This window comes from Neopsephotus bourkii, unplaced genomic scaffold (assembly GCF_033783945.1).
Source record: "Neopsephotus bourkii isolate Nb327-2 ecotype Australia unplaced genomic scaffold, CSIRO-AGI_Nbou_v1 NB_1825, whole genome shotgun sequence".
NCBI lineage: Eukaryota > Metazoa > Chordata > Aves > Psittaciformes > Psittacidae > Neopsephotus > Neopsephotus bourkii.
In genome coordinates, this window is record NW_026902298.1 from 7,214,160 (window position 1) to 7,237,797 (window position 23,638).

The following is a 23,638-nucleotide window of genomic DNA, read 5'->3' on the forward strand; positions in this document are numbered from 1 at the left end:
TAAATAAATTCAGACATGAAATATTATGCACAAGGTTAATATGGAGGAAAACTATCTTTGTGTTTATAAACTCAATTCATCTGAGTAACAATAATGGTTTGGAGGATGCTGGCGTCCAGTGTGTGATAACTGAGAAAGTCATGATTTGACTGTGTATGTATAGGCAGGGACATCTCATATTTGACAGGGCAAGGGGTAATGCCTTCAAGCTAAAAGAGGGGAGACTGAGATGAGCTCTTAGGCAGAAGCTCTTCCCTGTGAGGGTGCTGAGGCGCTGGCACAGGGTGCCCAGAGAAGCTGTGGCTGCCCCATCCCTGCCAGTGTTCAAGGCAAGGTTGCACACAGGGGCTTGGAGCAAGCTGCTCCAGTGGAAGGGGTCCCTGCCTGTGGCAGGGACTGGAACTGGAGGAGATTTAAGGTCCCTTTCCACCCAAACCAGTCTGGGATTCCATGATTTGACTGACTCCTAAACTGAATCTAGTAACATATGCTCTGAAGACAATTTTCTCCCTGAAAGCACCCACATGCCTTCTTGGAAGTACCAACTACTATTTGAAAACACACACAGAAGTCTATCAAAGTGTCTAGTGTGAACGCGAAAGAGGAGGGAGCTATGGAAGGGTGCGTTTGGGCAAGAGTAGTCAACAAGCCTGGAAGCGCAGGGAGTGGCTTGGAGAGGGACTTTATAGTGGGGAAGCTGAGATGGTTCATTCTCAGCCTGGAGACAGTGCTGCAAAACTGAGACCAGTGTGCCTCAGCACCAAGTGCACATCTACCAGTGCAGATGGCTCAACAGACTGGCTCCACTGAAAAGGAGACACGACCCGTTTCAGCCTTTCTGCAGCTTTTCACTTGGGAAGAGATCAGGATGCACAATGGCTGTGGGCAAGGGCAGGAGCAATGGCTGGTGATTGACAGGAAAGTGTATGATGTCAGCAAGTTTTCCAAGCGACATCCTGGAGGCAGCCAAGTTCTAAGCCATTATGCTGGGCAAGATGCTACGGTAAGGTCTAGGAGGGCAGAGGAGGAAGTTTGGGACATTTCTTAAACCTTTAATTTGTGTCTTTCTCAGGATGCCTTTATTGCACTTCATAATGATAAGTCCTTGGTGGAAAGATACTTGAAATCACTGCTGATTGGGGAGCTGGCACCAGATCAACCCAGCTGTGAGTCTAATAAAGATGTGAGTGTCCTTGAGTCCAGCAGTGGGAATGGCTTGGGGTTTGGTATGGGAGGAGAAGGAAAACAAGAGAGCTAGCAGCATGCCTGACACAGTACCATAGGCATGGGAGCATGTACTGTCCCAGAATCACTATCCCACACCTGGGTGTGAGGAAGGTGCCCCAGAGCCCCAAATTCCTCTCGGTTCATCCCACTGCAATGTGTCAGTATCAAACTTGTCAGTAGCTTGATTTCCAGTGTCAAAGCAAAACCAAGATCTGTTGATCTGATGCTGATTTTTATACAGAGAACCCTCTGAGAGAATATCTCCTGTGACTTCCATGTCTACTTTGGGATTCTTGGGTCTGCCGTGTTTCATTTTCAATGTAGTCAGTGCATTAATACTCACTTTTCCCGCAGAAAGCACTTTTAGAGGATTTTCGTGAGCTGCGCTGCTCTGTTGAGAAGATGGGACTTCTGAGGCCAAATTACACCTTTTTCTTCCTGATTTTCCTTCACCTCCTGGTACTGGAAGTTGTATCCTGGCTCGTGGTCTGGCACTTTGGAATATCCCTTGTGCCTTTCGTGGTTGGCATAGTGTTGTTCGCCACTGCCCAGGTAAACTGCTGACAGCCTTTCAACACTGCAGACCTGTTTGGCTCTCCTGGGTAGATGATAATGAGATGCTGATATCCCAGTTGTTGTTTTACTTCCCCATCTTACATCCTGTTGTCTGGCTGAAGACAAGCATGATCTACAGCACAGTTTTGGTTGCCTGCAGCAAATCCCGTTTTGCTGAGAAGCTGCTTGCCAGGGTTGGTGGGGTGCTGTGAAGCTGGCATTTCATAAGATGGGATGAGCTGATCTCCTCACTTACCCAAGCAAAAGAGGGAATATTTCATGCTCAAGGAAGAAAGCAAGATTTTCTTAGTGGCACTGAATCCTTAGGTTTGTTCAGACATGTATGGACACAGTGTGAAGTAACTCATCTTTTTAAAACAATCTGTTCCATTTGCCCTCTATCTGCTAAGGCAGACACTCCTCAGAGAGCATTCTTGTATTTCCATAGGAAAAATTGAATGGAATCAACTTGTGGATTTGTAAATACTTACATTATGGAGATAGTTACTTGGAAATCATCAATTTGCAATGGGAGAAAAAGACTTCCATGCTGTAACAAAGTCATTACATTACAAATGAATTGTAATGCTATTTTGCTACTTTCCCCTCAGCTGCTACAATAAAATCAGTATCTGGTATCTGAAGAGTTGCACCACATGATCCTTGAAGTCTCTTCTAACATAGTATTCTATGATTCCCTGGTGTTCTATGATGCTGAGCAGCTTTAGGACAGTAGCCTGGAAGGACGTTCTCAGCACTGAGCATTTAAGAGAGCAGGTGGGGTTTCTTCCCCAAACCAGGAGGAAGATGCACTCAGACTCTGAAGTTACAGGACTCCCAGCACAAATAATTGCAATGCCACCGTGACTATTCTTCCTCAGTGACCCTTTTGTCTTCCAGATCCAGACGGCCTTCTTCCAACATGATCTGGGACACTACTCTGTCTTCAAGAAGCCTAAATGGAATCGACTTCTGCAGATTGTGGTTATGAATGTTCTGAAGGTAGTTACCTCATGTTGGGAATATTCTCTGTGGTTAACATGGACTAAGCAATGAATGGGAGTGTCCCTATATTCAGATAATATTGCTTGTGAGGGAAGTGTAGTGCAGCTGTGAATAAGAGGTGGATAAATAGCAATTGTTGATACTGTTCAACTCTGAATCCCTGGTCTTCACGTTTTTGTGCAGGGGTTTCCAGCCAGCTGGTGGAATCACCTACACCACCAGCACCATGCCAAACCCAAGTGCTTCCGCAAAGACCCTGACGTCAGCATACACCCTCTCCTCTTCAGCTTGGGAAAGACACTCTCTGTGGAGGTGAGCATGGGCATGTTTGGAGAAACACAGGTTTTAATGACAGGAAGCTATAGAGTGAGGAATAATATTGTTTCCTGATCATTTTTGTATCCTGACATGAATTTTGGAGCACTCTTTAAAAAAGGCTTTGTTCTCACATTGACATAAGATTGATACCTAGATACAGAGGCTGAAATGAAACCTGCTTCTCTCACTTGATTTGGAGCTTCAGTACCTGCTTTTCAAGAGGGATTGAATTAGAGAAATTAAGAGGTAGTTCTCACTGTATTCATTAGGCAGGAATGAAAAATACCTCACGAAGACTCCCTGGTCTGCAACTGGCCCATTGCAATGTCTTTTCATCTTTCAGCTTGGCAAAAAGAAGAAGAAGTTCATGCCTTACAATTATCAGCATATGTATTTCATCTGTGAGTATTTCATCCTTACTTCTTTGCAGTGCTGTAGAATTTCACCTAAATATCCATCTCCTTCCCAAAACAAAGGTTTAAAAGATATTCCTGTTGAAGTCACAGCTCCCAGAAGATTTCTTCATACCAAAGAAGGTTCAGATGAGGAGTTATTGCCCCTTATGTCTCTCTTAAGATTATGTGGTGTTAGGCACCATATAGGGGTTGCTCAAGCAGGTTGTGAATGCTCCATCCCTGACAGTGTTCAAGGCCAGGTTGGACGAGGCCCTGGGTGAAATGGCTTAGAGCGAGGTATCCCTGCCCATGGCAGCGGGGTTGGAACTGGATGATCTTAAGGGCCTTTCCAACCCTAACTATTCTATGATTCTATGATATGGTTTAGTGTGAGGTGTCGCTGCCCATGGCAGGGGGGTTGCAACTGGATGACCTTAAGGTCCTTTCCAACCCTAACTATGATATGATCATATGATTCTCTAAGATTTATGATGCAATGAACTGATAAATCTCTTTTGTTTTCATTCTTTCCTTCAGTATTGACCCCATTTACATTTATACCCTTCCTCCAGTTATCTGTATTCTCCTTCGCAATCAAGAAGAAAAACTGGTTGGTAAGCAGTACTTGCAATGTCTAGACGGAGCATTCAAAAACTGCCTCCGCTCTGTGGCTATGTTAACCTTCACCTCAAGTGATTGGGGTGGTTAAGAGAGAAAAGGCTGATTCTAGGCTTGCTGCAGCAGGAACGTGATCAATGGGACTGGGAAGAATTTTCTAGAAGCTATTTAGCCTTTTAGTAGCCGAATAAAAGTTAACAGAAGACTATCAGACCTAGTCCCAAAACAGGGCTGTTTGTCTGTGGGTCTTTAGTTATTGAAGGTAATGTGAGTGCTGTGGGATGTTTCAGGGATACAGTCAGCCTGAGACAGAATGATGGTGTGGAGCCTCCCCTTGATAAATGAGAGACCAGTAACTAAGAACACTTTTAATACTGGAGTTCAAGTAAAGGGGAGAGGAGGGAGTGGAGGGGGTTCATCAACAAAGCCTTATTTTCATCTTGTTTTGTTTTATTTCATAGGACCTCTTATTGACTGTCACCTTCTACATCCGAATCGGTCTCATGTATATTCCTTTAATGGGTTTTAACAATTTTGTGATGTTCTTCTGGCTGTCCAGGTAACACACAGCACATCCAGAGTCCCCATGACTAATACTTGGAAACAACATTTAGTTTCAGTGGAAATAAATGCAAAACAACAATAATAATTTCAATCTACTTATATTTATTTTCTAACAGACAGCCCAGAAGAAACAGTGAAATTCAGGGGAGGGCTGGTGGCTGCTCAGGGACATCTGCAGCCACAACCTGAGTGGTTCTCAAAAGAAACTCCAAAACGTAGGAAAGAAGGGGTGACATAGGAAATCCTGAATTGCATAAAAGTGCTCTTTCACTAAAGAGGAGATTCAGGAAGGTGTTTTAATGGTAAATTTGGATGGGATTAGAGCTATGGTAAGTGTTTCTGTGTTTACCTGTGTAGGTGCCTGGAGAGTATCTGGTTTGCTTGGGTGACACAGATGAATCACATTCCAATGCACATTGATTATGATTCGAACAAAGACTGGGTATCTACTCAGGTGAGAATCTCTTTTTTCTAGAAAGGGTCTGTGTTTCTGAATTGCAGGGCAAAGGCAATGTTCTTATTGTCATAGCTGTAATGCTGTGTTAATGAGGTTTGCTCTTGCTCTTTGTTAAATAGGCATTTCCGAAGTAGTAAAGACACTTAAAACTTTAGTTGGAACAAAGGACATCAGAAGTAAAAAAATCCTACTTTTTCACTGAAGCGTTTTCATGTATTTTTCACAATGCTTTTCCCTTTATTATGAAAAAAGATGCTCCAACAGACAATCTCCTTTTTAGGCTAACTAAAGAGAAGCAAAACGGGACTGTATTCCATTATTTTTTACCCTACTTGTTACAGCTGTAGTGCAGATAAGATAAATTTTTAGGTCTGATAAATTGAGTATGTTAATATAACTTTATTCCAGTCTTTGCTGCCTCCAGCAGCATTAAGCTATTCATTGGAGAGAAAGAGCCATTTCTAGAGCATGATTCACCTTCCTCTGAAAGGAGATCTGGTGAATGGCAACTGGTGTTCTCCCCTGACTGTAAGGTGATGAGCTCAGATGCAGATTTCAGACTAAAAGTGCCTAAATTTGGTGAGATGAAGCCTGTGTACACAAACCTTTCCCTCATCCTTTTGTGTCTGACTCCAATTGTACTAGTTGGAGGAGGCCAGAAGAATGGTTTTTGTTTCTCAACTGGGCATCTTTTCTTTCTTTCCATCCAAGAGAAAGATGCGAGAACCTCTTTAAAGAATCACAGTTGGGGTTGTGTGCATGACACTCAAGTTGTTCTTTCTGAACAAAGAGCTATTTAAATTCACCTGTATGCTCACAACCCATTTAAATCTAGACTTTGATTAATTCTTCAGGGCAATCATGGCTATAATCCCTGACTCTAACTTGCCCTTTATGATGGAGAGGGGTGGGTAATGATTGCTGATGTTCAGTTACCAGACTTGCAGAAAAATGAAATCTAAATCATTTGTTTCTTTGATGTCTTTTCCTCCCAGCTCCACGCAACGTGCAACGTGAAGCAATCTTTGTTCAATGACTGGTTCACTGGGCACCTCAACTTCCAAATTGAGCACCAGTGAGTATGATTCTGGGAAGAAGAGCGGGAATAATATGGGGAACTTAAAAGACAGCAAGGCCATGTAGTCTCACATTAAACCATCTCGAGACCCTTTGCTCTCCTTCTGGGAGAGGGCAGGGAATTACTTTGGACAGAGGGAACAGAGAGTGGTGCAAGCCAAGTCTTACACTAACTGCCTCTCCTTCAATTCTGCAGCCTTTTCCCCACAATGCCTCGACACAACTACTGCGAAGTAGCTCCTCTGGTGAAAACCCTTTGTGATAAGCATGGCATTGAGTATAAAAGCAAGACTTTACTGACAGCATTTTCAGATATATTGCAGTAAGTATCGTTTATCAAGATGGTTTTGCATTGTAATTGCTTGCAAGGAAGAGACATAGGCAAGCATTTCAAATCTATTTCCATAGAGAGATCAAACCTAAAGTTTATTTTGGTTTTTCTAAAAGCACTTAAATTTTCAAAGTTGTTTTCACTTATTAAATCCTCTCTACTCTTTCCCTTTAGACAGACTTTGCTATGCATTTTTTAATTCATTTTTTCCATTTACTTCATTTTAATTCTAAATTGCTTCTTATGACCTCACTTGGAGCATTGTGTCCATTCTGCTGTCCTCAACATAAAAAGGACATGGAACACTTTGAACAAGTCCAAAGGAGGCCACGAGGATGATCAGGGGCCTGGAGCACATCCCGTATGTGGATAGGCTGAGAAAGTTGGGGCTGTTGAGCTTGGAGAAGAGAAGTATCAAGGGAGACCTCATAGCAGCCTTCCAGTATCTGAAGGGAGCCTATAGGGATGCTGGGGAAGGACTCTTCGTTAGGGACTGTAGTGACAGGACAAGGGGTAATGGATTCAAACTTAAACAGTGGAAGTTTAGACTGGATATAAGGAAGAAGTTTTTCCTGTAAGGGTGGTGAGGCACTGGAATGGGTTGCCCAGGGAAGTTGTGAATGCTCCGTCCCTGGCAGTGTTCAAGGCCAGGTTGGACAGAGCCTTGGGTGACATGGTTTAGTGTGAGGTGTTGCTGCCCATGGCAGGGGGGTTGGAACTGGATGACCTTAAGGTCCTTTCCAACCCAAACCATTCTATGATTCTCTGATTCTATGAAGTTGAATATTGTCTCCTCATAAGTGACTTTTTACTTTCTTTTCCTGCAGTACACTGAAGGATTCTGGAGAGCACTGGCTTGAAGCTTATCTGCATGGATAGAAACCGGCAACTCTCAACTGGAGCCTCTTCAGCAGGCGACTGCTGCAAAGACTCAGCACAGACCCGCAGTGTGTGTGTGTCTTCTGGTATAGAAACTCGGGAGCTGGGCAAAGCTAATTTAAGCAACAATGGGTGGGAAAGTAGCTTTACGAGACATTTTTATCTTGTTCTCAACCATGATCTTAAAGTCCTTTCCAACCATAACTATTCTATGATTCTATGATTCTATCAACCTCTATTCTTCCTGTTCTCAGCCTCATACTTAGAGCCATGATGACCTGGGCCTTTAAACTGGGGAGAAGTGGCTCTTGAATCAGCTTGGTCAGTTGACTTCCTTGAGGTGTGAGCTCATTGCTTATGGAAATTTTTGATAGGAAATTATTCAGAGAATCATAGTATGGTTTGGATTGGAACAGACCTTTAAGTATCATCTTGTCCAACCCCCTGCCACGGGCAGGGACCCCTTGCACTAGAGCAGCTTGCTCCAAGCCCCTGTGTCCAACCTGGCCTTGCCCCAGGGGTGGGGCAGCCACAGCTTCTCTGGGCACCCTGAGCCAGCACCTCAGCACCCTCACAGGGAAGAGCTTCTGCCTAAGAGCTCAGCTCGTCTCCCCTCTGGGAGGTGAAAGCCATTGCCCCTTGTCCTGTTACTACAAGCCCTGGTAAAAGTCTCTCTCTAGCTTTCTTACAAGCCCTCTTTCAGTTTTGAAAGGCGCAATAAGTTGTCCTCAGGGGTTTTGGCTTTGTGGATGGGTGAAATTGGGATAGTACAAAGCAAAATGCAGAAGTCAGGACACACAAGGACAGGGGGAGGTTCTTTAAGGGATATTCTTGAATAGATAAGTGTGCAAAGAGCAGTATGACTTGGTGGATGTCCCTGTAGCTACTGATCACATGTACACTGCTTGCTTTACTGCTTAGGTGTTATAACTTTTATTGGTCATATTGAGGCAGATAACTAGATGCTAAGTTTTACATATGTAATACCGGGTGGTTTGAATACAGTCCAAAGAGTCTGTATAGCACATATTATTTATATGTATGCATAAATACATGTATATAGTTTAATCGTGTTGTGACTGTGCTGTCTGATTAACTTTTTGATGTAGACCAGCTTGAATAAAACTGAGAAGCCTAAGCACTTAAAGTAGGTCCAGGTTGCAAGGGCATTTAGACTATTTTTGCTTTTATTAAGTTTTATATATATATATATATGTATATATATTTATATCTGAATGTTTACTTCCTGGTGAGTCTAAGGACCTGTGGGCATCTACACTGGTTATTAGGCAATGAAGTACATCTGTGCTCTGTTTCTATATCCAGAGAAGGAATAAAATTTACCTAATTCTGTCATACCATATGGGCCTCTTTGGGCCTTGCAAACTTTTCTCCTCCCCAAGAACCAGATTAGATATTAGATTGGAAATTAGGAATAAGTTCTGACCTGTGAGGGTGGAGAGACACCAGAACTCACACCTAGCAGCTCTGTACCTGGTATGTAGTTGTTTGGCTCCAAGAAGGACCTGGCCTCTCCATGCCTATGGTCAAGGACAGCTTCTGCTAGTGGAAAGCATCATGATCACCCCAGTGGAGGCACAGTAGCTCTCCAATAATGTTATTGGTTTTGAGAGAGCCAATCAAATGAAGAAGGTAGGAGTGGGAAAGGTAAACTGTAAATGAGGAGAGATGAACATTGAATTACAGACAGAAGAAATGGAGGATGTATGAAAGACCAAGAAGATGTACGGGTATCAATTAATAACAGCAGAAAAAGAAAGTAGTGATAACATAGATACAGGAAAAACAGAAATGAGAGGAACATCAATAGAGCTCCTCTTTGTGATTTTTAGAGTAAAAATCATATTGACTTTTTTCAGAAAAAGCGCATGACCTCTGATGAATCTTCCTGATGTTGCAGGGGCCCACATACTGCTGTATGTTAGGAACCTTTTTTGGCTTAGTTGAGGAAAGATATCTCTCATTTCGTCCTCCTGAGCAAGGTTCTGCTGGCTGAATATTTCTCCATATGGAAACAGGAGAATTCAAGCATACAGGAATCTTAAGTACTGACTCTTTTTTCCCCTTTAGTTTAGCACTACTTGTTGGTTTCCTTGCCATGCAAAATCCCAGTGGTGAAAGTAAGTTTTAGTTTGCAAGAGCCAAACAAATTCATTTACTTTTTAGGACTGTTTAGATAGTTTTCCGTGTTCTCACTAAAGAGTTGAGGAAATAAAAGCTTCCCGCACTTGCAGCTCTTAAAAGAGAGCATATCGCTTTATCTTTAGTTCTGATTGTAGTTACATACATTAAACACAGACATTACACTGTTTTCATGGAAGTGCATTTAGCAATTCCCCTGTACACATTTTCAGTACAATAGCACTGCCAGTCCTAAAGGAGTGCCTGCATTGCATGGTGTAGCATGTTAACATAGAATCACCCCACTGGCCTCCTTCCCACTCCTTCCCCTGGGTGCAGGCAACCAATTAAAGAGCCCATTCCTGGTTCTTGGAGACACTGCAAGGCAAAGTTGGCACATTCAGCACCAAACACATCATTGAGAAGCAGGGAACTAGCTCGTTGGCTTCATTCACACTCTAACTTGTGCCTGCAGAGCCTAACTTGTACCTGCAGAGTCTAATTTGTACCTGCAGAGCCTAACTTGTAGCTGACTCTACCAGCACTGTGTAACAGAGGACATTGTACACCATAATAGATGCTTCCACTTAGCTTTTGCATTTTAAAAGTTGCCACTTCATATTGCACACAACTGTTCATCCTCTCATGTATTCAAGGCATGCTGTTACTTTATTCTCTGTGCAGTAATGAGTGGAGAAGTAGGGAAAGGAGAGGCACTAGCCTGATTTTAAACTGCTTCTTCCTTGTACCAGAGACCCACCATGGTGCTTCCCAGACTGCAGTGTGTGCCTGGGGCACATCCTTTGACAGCAATCCATCAAGGAGACGGAAAACCAGCATAAATAAAGTTATTCTAGATAAACTAAATGGTCCCTTCTTCCTGATGCAGAGGCCTGTCACACTTTGCACAAGTCCAAGTAGATGACATCAACTGCTTTGCCCCTCTCCGTCAGTTCCATAGCCCCGTCATTGAAGGCCACCACATTGGTCAAGCAGGATTTGCACTTAGTGAAGCCATGCTGGCTGCCACCAGCCGCCTCCTGGTCTGTAGTTTCCTAGTATTACTCTTTTAGATCAGACTATTGAGGCTTTGGTATCAGTGCAAGTGCAAAAGTGGCTTACCAGCTTCTCACCAGGACCTACCCTGACACCCTGAAGTTTGTGAACCACTTTAGAATTTGATAAAGGTAAACAACCTCAATTGTAATAGCATCTATGAAACAGATGAAGAAATGAGTATTCACACAGAGCCTGTTGAACCAGTTAAAGGGACAGAAACATTTTCATTCAAATGAGGTTGCAGTTACTACGTTCACATGAGTTGAATGGCAAGTAAATGTAACAAATAATCGGTCTGGTTTGTGAGACTGACACCACAAATAAACATTTTTTGTCAGTCTTGTATTTAGAGGATTTCAGTGGGACTCAGGATGTAATAGCACAGCTTTCAAGTCTCACCAGTAAAAAAAGTAGGAATAAAAGTAGGAATCCTTAATCCTTAATCTTCACCAAGACTTCTTTTCAGGAATGTCTTCAGGTATTCCCAAACACAGCATGCAGTGAAATCCATGCATTAGTATTTAAGATAGTACTATCACTCAAACTCTCATAAAATGTTAGTGCTGTTGCTCATAATTGTGTATAACACCCTTGTAACCACCCTTGGATGTGTGAATACAGAATTGTTCCAGGTACTGGTTAGAAGGGATTTTCAAATTGCATTCAAAGCTGTTCTTTAATAACTACTTTTATAAACAGGATCCCTTTCAAGGACATCTATTATTAGGAAATAACCAGAACAGTGTTACGAGTACCTGCACCTACACACAAACCAATATAAAAAGAAAGAATAAATGGAGGTGCTCTTAAAAAAACAAAGACAAAAATGAAGAGTCCAAATTCCTCCTCCTTTGTGCGCTGGGCTTGATAAAAGACGGCTGTTGTTGTCTGCAGTTCATAATACACTTAAGTTACTCAACAGGTTGCAGGTGGGTCTTGTTGTTCACTTATCAAACTCTTTTTTGTTGCTCAAACATTTCCATAAGCAATGAGCTGACATCACAATGAAGTCAACTGATCAAGCTGATTCCAGAGCCACTTCTCCCCAGTTTAAAGGCCCAGTTCATCATGGCTCTATGTTCTGATTTTGAGAACAGGAAAAACAGAGGTCCATGGTTGAGAACAAGGAAAAACGTCTCTTGAAACCACTTTACCACTCATTCTTACTGCAGTTAGCTTTGCCCAGCTCCCAAGTTTCTATGCCAGAAGACACAAACACACTGCTGGTCTGTGCTGACTCTGCAGCAGTTCCCTGGTGAAGAGGTTCTCTTTGAGAGTTGCCAGTTTTTATCCATGCAGATAAGCTTCAAGCCAGTGCTCCCCAGAATCCTTCAGTGAACTGCAGGAAAAGAAAGTATAAAATCACTTATGAGGAGACAATATTGAATTCATCGGATGCAATTTAGAGAAAATTAAGTAAATGGAAAAAATGGATTAAAGCCTGCATGGATATCTCATAGCAGTCTGTGTACAGGGAAAATGTTGACAGGGTTAAATAAGAGAAAACAAATTTTTAAAGCTTTGTAAGTTTTTTAAAAATAATTAATTAATTAATTAAAATAATTAATTAAAAAAATTTGAAAATTTAAGTGACTTTAGAAAGACCAAAATAAACTTTAGGTTTGATCTCTCTATGGAAATAGATTTGAAATGCTTGCCTATGTCTCTTCCTTGCAAGCAATTACAATGCAAAACCATCTTGATAAACGATACTTACTGCAATATATCTGAAAATGCTGTCAGTAAAGTCTTGCTTTTATACTCAATGCCATGCTTATCACAAAGGGCTTTCACCAGAGGAGCTACTTTGCAGTAGTTGTGTCGAGGCATTGTGGGGAAAAGGCTGCAGAATTGAAGGAGAGGCAGTTAGTGTAGGACTTGGCTTGCACCACTCTCTGTTCCCTCTGTCCAAAGTAATTCCCTGCCCTCTCCCAGAAGGAGAGCAAAGGGTCTCCTGAGATGGTTTAATGTGAGACTACATGGCCTTGCTGTCTTTTAAGTTCCCCATATTATTCCCGCTCTTCTTCCCAGAATCATACTCACTGGTGCTCAATTTGGAAGTTGAGGTGCCCAGTGAACCAGTCATTGAACAAAGATTGCTTCACGTTGCACGTTGCGTGGAGCTGGGAGGAAAAGACATCAAAGAAACAGATGATTTAGATTTCATTTTTCTGCAAGTCTGGTAACTGAACATCAGCAATCATTACCCACCCCTGTCCATCATAAAGGACAAGTCAGATTCAGGGATTATAGCCATGATTGCCCTGAAGAATTAATCAAAGTCTAGATTTAAATGGGTTGTTAGCATACAGGTGAATTTAAATAGCTCTTTGTTCAGAAAGAACAACTTGAGTGTCATGCACACAACCCCAACTGTGATTCTTTAAAGAAGTTCTCGCATCTTTCACTTGGATGGAAAGAAAGAAAAGATGCCCAGCTGAGAAACAAAAACCATTCTTCTGGCCTCCTCCAACTAGTACAATTGGAGTCAGACACAAAAGGATGATGGCAAAGGCTTGTGCACGCATGTTTCATCTCACCTAATTTAGATACCTTTAATCTGAAATCTGCATCTGAGCTCATCACCTTACAGTCAGTGGAGAACACCAGTTGCCATTCATCCGACCTGCTTTAGATGCGTATTTTAGGATAAGGTGAATCATGCTCTAGAAATGGGTCTTTCACTTCAATGAATGTAGCAGTTGTTCAGATACAGAAATCCAAATTTGGTCAAAAGAATACCAATTTCCTTTGGGTTTTTCCCCTTAATGTAAGAAAAAATACTTAGAACCACTATATGGGATAATATTGCTGGAGGCAGCAGACATGTGAGTAAAGTTAGGTTGCATTTACATATTAGTTTTAACCAGACCTAAGTATTATCAGATTTATCTCATCTGCAGTAAACCTGTAACATGTAGGGTAAAACTTAAAGGTATCCAGTCACATTTTACTTCTTTTTATTTGGCCTAAAAAGGAGATTGTTATATCATTAGTACTTTTTCATAATAAGAAGGGAAAAGCATTGTGAAAAATACATGAAAATATTTCAGTGAAAAAGTAGGATTTTTTTTGCTTCAGATGTCCTTTGTTACAACTACAGTTTTAAGTGTTTTACTGCCTATTTAACAAAGAGCAAGAGCAAACCTCATTAACACAGCGTTACAGATATGAGAATAAGACTTTTGTTCTACAATTCAGAATTGCAGACCCCTTCCAGAAAAAAGAGATTCTCACCTGAGTAGATATCCAGTCTTTATTCGTATCATAATCAATGTGCATTGGAATGTGATTCATCTGTGATACCCAAATAAACCAGGTACTCTCCAGGAACCTGCACAGATAAACAGAAACACCATAGCTCTAATCCCATTCAAATTTACCATTAAAACACCTTCCTGAATCTCCTCTTTAGTGAAAGAGCACTTTTACGTAATTCAGGATTTTCTGTCACCCCTTTGCTTCCTACATTTTGGAGTTCCTTCTGAGAACCACTCAGATGTTGCAGATGTCCCTGAGCAGCCACCAGCCCTCCCCTGAATTTCACTGTTTCTTCTTGGCTGACTACTTATTTCTGAGAATATTGTAATGAATATAACTAGTTTTCATTTCTTTTCACTGAAATTCAGTACTGTTTCCAAGTATTAGTCATGGAGACTCTGGGTATGTTGTGTGTTACCTGGACACCCAGTAGTAAATCATGAAGTTGTTAAATCCCATTAAAGGAATATACATGAGGCACACTCGGATGTTGAAAGTCACAATCAAGAAGAGGTCCTGTACAACAAAACAAGATGAAAATAAGGCTTTGTTGATGAACCCTCTCTGCTCCCTCCTCTCCCCTTTACTTGAACTCCAGTATTAAAAGTGTTCTTAGATATTGATCTCTCATTTATCAAGGGGAGGCTCCACACCATCATTCTGTCTCTAGCTGACTGTATCCTTGAAACATCCCACAGCACTCACATTACCTTCAGTAACTAAAGACCCACAGACAAACAGCCTTGTTTTGTGTCTAGGTCTGATAGTTTTCTGTTAACTTTTATTCAGCTACTAAAAGGCTAAATAGCTTCTAGAAAATTCTTCCCAGTCCCATTGATCACATTCCTGCTGCAGCAAGCCTAGAATCAGCCTTTTCTCTCTTAACCCTCCAAATCGCCTGAGGTTAAGGTTTAACGTAGCCACAGAGTGGAGGCCGTTTTTGAATGCTCCCTCTAGACATTGCAAGTACTGCTTACCAACCACTTTTTCCTCTTGATTGAAAAGTAGAATATAGACAGCTGGAAGAAGGGCACGAGTGCAAGTGGGGCCAATACTGAAGGAAAGAATGAAAATACAGAGAGATTTATCAATTCACTGCATCATAAATCTTCTGGAATATTCTTCTCTAAGAAGAAAGATTCTCTTTTCAGTGGAAATAAAAGTGCTCTCTTTCATTTACACTAAGTTTCACATGTCAGCATATTCTTTTCCTCTTTTCATGCCACCACTTCATTTCTTTCCCAATCCTTTCATCCATACACTTGATTTACCCCTATATGGTGCCTAATGCCACATAATCCTAAGAGAGACATAAGGGGCAATAACTCCTCATCTGAATCTTTTTTGGTGTGAAGAAAACTTCTGGGAGCTGTGACTTCAACAGGAATATCTTTAAAGCCTTTGTTTTGGGAAGGAGATGTAGTCATGATACTTAGGTGAAGTTTCTGCAGCGCTGCAAGGAAATGAGGATACTCACAGATGAAATACTTATGCTGATAATTGTAAGGCATGAACTTCTTCTTCTTTTTTCCAAGCTGAAAGATGAAAAGACATTGCAATGGGCCAGTTGGAAACCTGAGAGCCTTCATGAGGTGTTTCTTATTCCTGTCTAATGAATGCATCAAGAACTAACTCTGAATATTCCTATTTCAACCCCTCTTGAAAAGCAGGTACTGAAGCTCCAAATCGAGAGAGAGAAGCAGGTTTCATTTCAGCCTCTGTATCTAGGTATTAATCTTATGTCAATGTGAGAACAAAGCCATTTTTTAAGATGGCTCCAAAACGCATGGCAGGATACAGAAATGCTCAAAATCACAAAAAAATGCTTACAAGTCATGCTCACAATGCTCACTGGTAATGAAAGTCCCATCTAGCCACATATTTACTGCAGAGCTGAGACTCTCAGTGCTTGGGGAGGAGCAGGTTATTAACATGAAGTGTAAGACAGGAATCTTGGAGGGTGATGAATGCAGGATGTGTTTGCTGTGAAAGCTACATCTGAATCACTGTATCAGATGAGATAGGATGCAGACATTCCAAATTTTGGAGTAATAGAGGAGATAGTGGTCAAAAACGATGAAAACTTTTGGATGCCATCCTTTAATGACTGTACAATAATGTCTGCAATGTCAAAGCAGCAAGCACTCTATAGAGACATCAGCCTTTTTAGTTTCTTGAATACTTTACCTTCAAGTACATGAAGCAGCAGAGATGAAATATTTACAAAAAGCACAATGTTTTTCTTTCTTCCTTCCCAGTGTATCTTTTCACTATTCATACAAAAGGATTCTTAATGTTATCTGCACATCTTGTGCTTATGATTGTTCAAATGACAAAATAATAAGAAAGCAAAACAAACTATTTCCAGATCTTCCCTATTAGTGAGAAAATAAAAGCATGAACACCTCAAAGATGTTTTCACTCGGTCAAAACTGTTCAGCCTGGAGAAGAGAAGGATCAGGGGAGACCTTAGAGCAGCCTTCCAGTATCTGAAGGGGGGCTATAAGGATACTGGGAAGGGACTCTTCATTACGGACTGTAGTGATAGGACAGGGAGTAACGGGTTAAAACTTAAAACAGGGGAAGTTTAGATTGGATATAAGGAAGAAGTCCTTTACTGTAAGGGTGGTGAGGCACTGGAATGGGTTGCCCAGGAAAGTTGTGAATGCTCCATCCCTGGCAGTGTTCAAGGCCAGGTTGGACAGAGCCTTGGATGGCATGGTTTAGTGTGAGGTGTCCCTGCCCATGGCAGGGGGGTTGGGACAGGATTATCTTAAGGTCTTTTCCAAACCTAACTATTTTATGATTCTATGAAATGAAAGCTCTGAAATCCACTTTGCCCATCTACATGTCCCCATGCCACAGTGTGCTTTTCTTTTAAAAAGCAGGAAGACATGAGAACTGGTTTCCTACATTTTCACTTCCATCAAACCCAGTCTAGCGTAGCCACTAGAGATGTTCATGCTCATTCTCATATATAGCCATGAGAGAGCTTTCAGAAGATCATGGACAAAATCCTTCCTACTTGCAGCTAACAGTTTTCTATGGATAAATATTTTGTGCAAACTTTTTTGGATAAATATTTTGTGCAAAGGAGTCTTTCTGAGATAGCAGAACTGGAATTTTCCAAATGCCTTGGAGAGGCATGAGGAAAAATACTATAATATAACTTCTTTGCTTATTACCAGCTAAAGAATAATGAGATGCTAGTTTAAGAGGCTGGTTATCTAGCAAAGACATCGTTTCATCACCCCAAGAGTAAACAGAATTGCCAGGGAATGAAGAAGCAAAAGAGACTTTGCCTATCCTGATGGAATCAGAAATCATAAGAATCTGGGGAGGGCCTGTTCACAGTTTTTATTTTTATCAATGCCATAAAATTTATGATTAAGACATCATTTCCTCTGCTTGTGTTTTGTGCATAGCACCTATACTGGTCCTGAAGGATTTAGTTGCCAAACAGTTCCCACAGCCAAAGGACCCAAAGGGAACATCTGACTCACTATCTACAGCATCACTAACAACATCTAACACTGATGTGAGTGGACTGACTCATTCTTTTTGCTATCTGCAAGGTGCTTACCTTGCTCTTCTAGCAACACAGAGAACTTAAGCACTGATTTTAAGACGTTGCTTCTCAGGAGCTGGTGCCTGTTCTGAGTTCAGCTATAACAGTTATATTTCTCCATCCTAGTTGCTGGTATATTGCTGTGTTTCAACTTTAGTCTGAGAACAATGCTGATAACACACCAATGTTTTAGTCATTGCTCAGTAATCCTTACCCCGATCAAGAAGTTTTCAGTCTCATGCTTTGCCACTGAGGAGAGGCATGGGAAGCTGGGAGGAAGCAGAGACAGGACACCTGACCCAAACTAGCTGAAAGGGTATTCCCTACCACAGCACATCGTGCCCAGCATAGAAAGTGGGGAGAGTCACCCAGAAGTGCAGATCACTGTTCGGGTCAGGCTGGGTATCCGTCGGCAGGTAGTGAGCAATTGCATTGGGCATCACTTGTGTTTGTTGTTTTTTTCCTTTCCCTTTTTAGTTTTATATTCTCTCCCCTAGTTATTTCCCTTATCATTATTATTAGAAGTTTCATATTATACTTTTGTGTTGGACTGTTCTTTACTCAACCCTTGGGGTTTACATTCTTTCTATTCTCCTCATTATCCTGCCCAAAGGGGAGAGGAAGGGGAGAGTAAGCAAACAGCTGCGTGGTTCTGAGTTACCAGCTGGGCTTAAACTGGAACAGTGGCTAAGAATCATAATAACCAGTCAGTAAATGAGACTCTCAGACTTGGAACACCTTGGGAATTATGAGTTCATGCAGAAAGGCACAACCTCGTTGTTATTATACTGTACTTATAGCTTCCTGTCATTAAAATCTTTGCTTCTCCAAACATGCCCATGCTCACCTCCACAGAGAGTGTCTTTCCCAAGCTGAAGAGGAGAGGGTGCATGTTGAGGTCAGGGTCTTTGCGGAAGCAGTTGGGTTTGGCATGGTGCTGGTTGTGTAGGTGATTCCACCAGCTGGCTGGTAACCCCTGCACAAAAACATGAAGACCAGGGATTCAGACTTGAACAGTATCAACAATTGCTATTTATCCACCTCTTATTCACAGCTGCACTACACTTCCCTCACAAGCAATATTATCTGAATATAGGGACACTCCCATTCATTGCTTAGTCCATGTTAACCACAGAGAATATTCCCAACATGAGGCAACTACCTTCAGAACATTTATCACCACAATCTGCAGAAGTCGATTCCATTTAGGCTTCCTGAAGACAGAGCAGTGCCCCAGATCATGTTGGAACCAGCCCATCTGGATCTGGAAGACAAAAGGGTCACTGAGGAAGAATAGTCACGGTGGCATTGCAATCATTTGTGTTGGGAGTCCTGTAACTTCAGAGTCTGAGTGCATCTTCCTCCTGGTTTGGGGAAGAAACCCCACCTGCTCTCTTAGATGCTCAGTGCTGAGAACGTCCTTCCAGGCTACTGTCCTAAAGCTGCTCAGCATCATAGAACACCAGGGAATCATAGAATACTAGGTTAGAAGAGACTTCAAGGATGATCTGGTGCAACTCTTCAGATACCAGATACTGATTTTATTGTAGCAGCTGAGGGGAAAGTAGCAAAATAGCATTACAATTCATTTGTAATGTAATTACTTTGTTACAGCATGGAAGTCTTTTGCTCCCATTGCAAATTGATGATTTCCAAGTAACTATCTCCATAATGTAAGCATTTACAAATCCACAACTTGATTCCATTCAATTTTTCCTATGGAAATACAAGAATGCTCTCTGAGGAGTGTCTGCCTTAGCAGATACAGGGCAAATAGAACAGATTGTTTTAAAAAGATGAGTTACTTCACACTTTGTCCATAGATGTCTGAACAAACCTAAGGATTCAGTGCCACTAAGAAAATCTTGCTTTCTCCCTTCCTTCAGCCTCCACTGTTTCCCATCTAAGGGTCACAAAGTCCTTAATTCCTCCTTCCCTCCACCAACCCTGACACATATCATACACTTCTATTATTCAGAACTAGTGAGTGTAACTGTCTACTAAAGGACCCAACAAGCACCAGAGCTATCAGACATTCAACAGTGGAGTTGAGCATGAAATATTCCCTCTTTTGCTTGGGTAAGTGAGGAGATCAGCTCATCCCATCTTATGAAATGCCAGCTTCACAGCACCCCACCAACCCTGGCAAGCAGCTTCTCAGCAAAATGGGATTTGCTGCAGGCAACCAAAACTGTGCTGCAGATCATGCTTGTCTTCAGCCAGACAACAGGATGTAAGATGGGGAAGTAAAACAACAACTGGGATATCAGCATCTCATTATCATCTACCCAGGAGAGCCAAACAGGTCTGCAGTGTTGAAAGGCTGTCAGCAGTTTACCTGGGCAGTGGTGAAGAACGCCATGCCAACCACGAAAGGCACAAAGGATATTCCAAAGTGCCAGACCACGAGCCAGGATGCGACATCCAGTACCAGGAGGTGAAGGAAAATCAGGAAGAAAAAGGTGTAATTTGGCCTCAGAAGTCCCATCTTCTCAACAGAGCAGCGCAGCTCACGAAAATCCTCTAAAAGTGCTTTCTGCGGGAAAAGTGAGTATTAATGCACTGACTACATTGAAAATGAAACACGGCAGACCCAAGAATCCCAAAGTAGACATGGAAGTCGCAGGAGATATTCTCTCAGAGGGTTCTCTGTATAAAAATCAGCATCAGATCAACAGATCTTGGTTTTGCTTTGACACCGGAAAACAAGTTACTGACAAGTTTGATACTGACACATTGCAGTGGGAAGAACCGAGAGGAATCTGGGGCTCTGGGGCACCTTCCTCACACCCAGGTGTGGATTTAGTGATTCTGGGACAGTGCATGCTCCCATGCCTATGGCACTGTGTCAGGCATGCTGCTAGCTCTCTTGTTTTCCTTCTCCACCCATACCAAACCCCAAGCCATTCCCACTGCTGGATTCTAGGACACTCACTTTTTTATTAGACTCAAAGCTGGGTTGATCTGGTGCCAGTTCCCCAATCAGCAGTGATTTCAAGTATCTTTCCACCAAGGACTTATCATTATGGAATGCAATAAAGGCATCCTGAGAAAGACACAAAGGAAAGGGTTAAGAAGGAATATAATATGTAATTCAGTCTCCTATCTCCATTTTTGTCCCTTTGGTTGCTCCTGTAGTTCTTTGCCATCAACTGGAGCTCGGCCCAAGGAAGCTGGAGAAGTTTCAAGAAACCAGATTTCATAAGAGTACCTGGGAGAGGCTAGTAATGAACATGAAAGTGTTTGATGAAAAAACCCTTTGCAGAGGAAAGCATGCTCTTTGATCTGCTTGTTTCAGCACGGTCCTTCCCTAGAAGCCTCTAGCCAGCAGCCCTGCCCTATGGATGGGACCCAGGAGCAGGAAAGCGTGTCAATGAATGAGTCTTTGCTATACTTGTGTTGATGTTTTTAAAATCCTCATTACATTAGGACCATGAGAGATATACGTTGAAATTCCCCACACAGAAGGACTAACTGGGTATCTCTTACAATTCCTTGTAAGTTTTCAGGCTGATTGACATTTGGGGGAATGGGGTGATACCAGTGACACAAAAATGGGCCTGTCCAAGAACCATTTGAAATACCAGTTTCAAAATCAAACACAAACCAGCGAATAAAGGATGAAATTCCAGATAAATCCAACCTCTTCTTTACTTCATGTTCTCAGGGAATTTTTCCAGAAGTATGTTAAAGAAACTGACCATACTCCAGAAAGGAGATTTAACAGAATCCTCATTGTCTAATGAGGTACTGGCTGATTTTGCCTCTAAAAATCAATGAACAAAGAAATTCTGCACATGTGGTCAGGATTAAGTCCCTGGAAGACAGAGGATTTCTGCAGTCTGACATTCTTCTGGGGTCTCTTGTTTAGAGACAATCTGTCTTTGAGTATCTTAGTCTAGAGGGAATCAGAGCAAGGTGACGTTTCGGGCAGATGAGCTTTTTATACATACCTAGCAGCCCTTTGTCACAGTGGCAAATGAGTTCAGACCCAGAGAAATGGTGAAACATTTCCATTATGATTCTGTGCCCCTTATCCTACAAGGTTTCATGTATTTTTTATGCAGCCCCCTCTTGCCAGGAATTCTAGAACTGAGTCGAGCTGTAAGGATCAATACTGCACCTTAGAAACAGGAGCCAGAACCCTTCCAAGCAGCATTTCCTACCCACAATATCAGTACCACAGATTTGTACCACAGAAACATAAGCCTTTCAGTCCTGCAACCTGTCCTTTCTCTCCCCTGCTCTTAGGCCCTGATTCCTATCTTATGAGATATTAACTTTAAGGAATATCATCTGCAACACACCTATCCTTCAGCATTTGATATCAGCATAATGTTCTGCAATGCATATCATCTATATAAAGTAATCCACAGAGGAAGATAATTCTAATCATATACACACAATTATCACCATATATACACAATTCTATATATGTGTATAATTCTCACCATATATACATAATTATGAGCTTTGGAACACTCAAGAGAACTTTGAAAAAAATCCTGGATCCTGGCTTTAGGCAAAATCCATGCCCCAAGCACAATGCCAGCTACCACAATCACTCTCCACTGGCAGATGCCATGGAAACACCATGTCCTCCTAACCTGACAATGGTCCAACCTTCTTCCTCTGCCCTCCTAGACCTTACCGTAGCATCTTGCCCAGCATAGTGCCTTAGAACTCGGCTGCCTCCAGGATGTCGCTTGGAAAACTTGCTGACATCATACACTTTCCTGTCAATCACCAGCCATTGCTCCTGTCCTTGCCCATGGCCATTGTGCATCCTGATCTCTTCCCAAGTGAAAAGCTGCAGAAAGGCTGAAACGGGTCGTGTCTCCTTTCTGGTGGAGCCAGTCTGTGGAGCCATCTGCACTGGTAGATGTGCACTTGGTGCTGAGGCGCACTGGTCTAAGTCTTGCAGCACTGTCTCCAGGCTGAGAATGAGCCATCTCAGCCTGCCCGTTATAAAGTCCCTCTCCAAGCCACTCCCTGTGATTTTTGGCTTGTTGGCTCCCCTTACCCAAACACACCCTTCCATAGTTTCCTCCCTTTCCATGTTCACACCAGACACTTTGACACACCCTTGAATAAAAGCCCTATTCCTTCTTGTCCTTTCTGATCTGCCTTGAGAAGGTCTAATTACTCACAAGAGCTCTAGACTACTTCAACTGAATAAAAATATGCATAAATAGAAAAACTTAAGTGGATTATCTGTTAGAGATGGCAAAAATCCAGAAAGGACTATTAGGTGAGCACATTCATAGAGCATTAGGAACTGGATAAGGTAAGCTGTTAACTTACATCCATACTGCTGAGTCAATAATGGGGATTAGACAGAAGAGAAAGTTCAGGAAGGCTGTGGGCAGCTCTTCTGCTGCAAATATCCAGTGACTGTCATAGAAAACTGAAGCACTGTCAGCATCCTGTAATTCTTTAATCAGTCATTAACATTAGGACATCCTGCATATGACATAAAGTGGAGCTTCATGTCAGTACAGCACCAAAATGTAATGCTGTAAAGGAGCCTCTGTGAACAGCCGAAAGCTGCTATTAAATGTATTTGCTAACAAACCTCTCTCATTCAACTGTAATTTCTGCCTTCGAGGCATAGGGCCAACTTGTGCACTAGCATAGGGAAAGCAGCAGCAGGCTCCAACCTCTCCATGAGGTCTCTCTTAACTGTCTCGTCACTGCCCAAAACCTTCAGGTTGTCCTTGGCCTTTGAAATGCTCAATCTGTCTCATTTTTAACTAAAAGTGTTGTTATCTACTGTTATACCACCAGATCAGAGTACACAAACAGCACATTAAGGAAACATTATTTATCTCCAGTTAATTTAGCTTGCATATTGACAACTCTTTACATACTGTTCCTTTCAGTTTCCTGCATATATTCCAGTCATTCAGGCATCTCATTGTTCAAAGAATTCCTTCTAAAGTCAACAACAAACATCAAAAGTTTTTGGGGTTAATAATAACAATAACAACAACAACAACAACAGCAACTATTAACATCAAGTTTTGCTGTCAATTAAATTATATCTAATGGCACTGTGTACATAATTAGCCTAACTTACATCTTAGCCCTGTAGAGCCAAAGTCTAAATATATCTGATGTTCAGAGAGGATCTGCTATGCAGTAAAAAGATGAGAGATCTCAGCTGTAACAAATGGCAAAGA

General features: G+C 41.9%; 2 protein-coding genes across 2 annotated transcripts; one reads left to right on the top strand and one right to left on the bottom strand.

Annotated features, from left to right (window-relative positions):
• The first annotated feature begins 784 nt into the window (after positions 1 to 784).
• On the top strand, positions 785 to 7,426 carry LOC133207020 (acyl-CoA (8-3)-desaturase-like). The gene is made up of 12 exons (XM_061343515.1): positions 785 to 1,003; positions 1,073 to 1,183; positions 1,582 to 1,779; positions 2,683 to 2,784; positions 2,971 to 3,099; positions 3,449 to 3,506; positions 4,038 to 4,114; positions 4,580 to 4,677; positions 5,040 to 5,136; positions 6,135 to 6,214; positions 6,413 to 6,538; positions 7,375 to 7,426. The coding sequence occupies exons 1-12, from the start codon at positions 785 to 787 to the stop codon at positions 7,424 to 7,426; spliced, it is 1,347 nt and encodes a 448-aa protein (XP_061199499.1).
• A 4,263-nt stretch (positions 7,427 to 11,689) lies between these two features.
• On the bottom strand, positions 11,690 to 22,443 carry LOC133207024 (acyl-CoA (8-3)-desaturase-like). Its single transcript, XM_061343521.1, has 12 exons — positions 22,108 to 22,443; positions 20,392 to 20,502; positions 19,795 to 19,992; positions 18,619 to 18,720; positions 18,304 to 18,432; positions 15,366 to 15,423; positions 14,866 to 14,942; positions 14,307 to 14,404; positions 13,865 to 13,961; positions 12,671 to 12,750; positions 12,345 to 12,470; positions 11,690 to 11,966 (listed from the first exon to the last, which is right to left on the bottom strand). Exons 1-12 carry the CDS (start codon positions 22,324 to 22,326, stop codon positions 11,915 to 11,917), a joined length of 1,347 nt encoding a protein of 448 aa, XP_061199505.1. The 5' UTR covers positions 22,327 to 22,443; the 3' UTR covers positions 11,690 to 11,914.
• Positions 22,444 to 23,638: the final 1,195 nt, after the last annotated feature.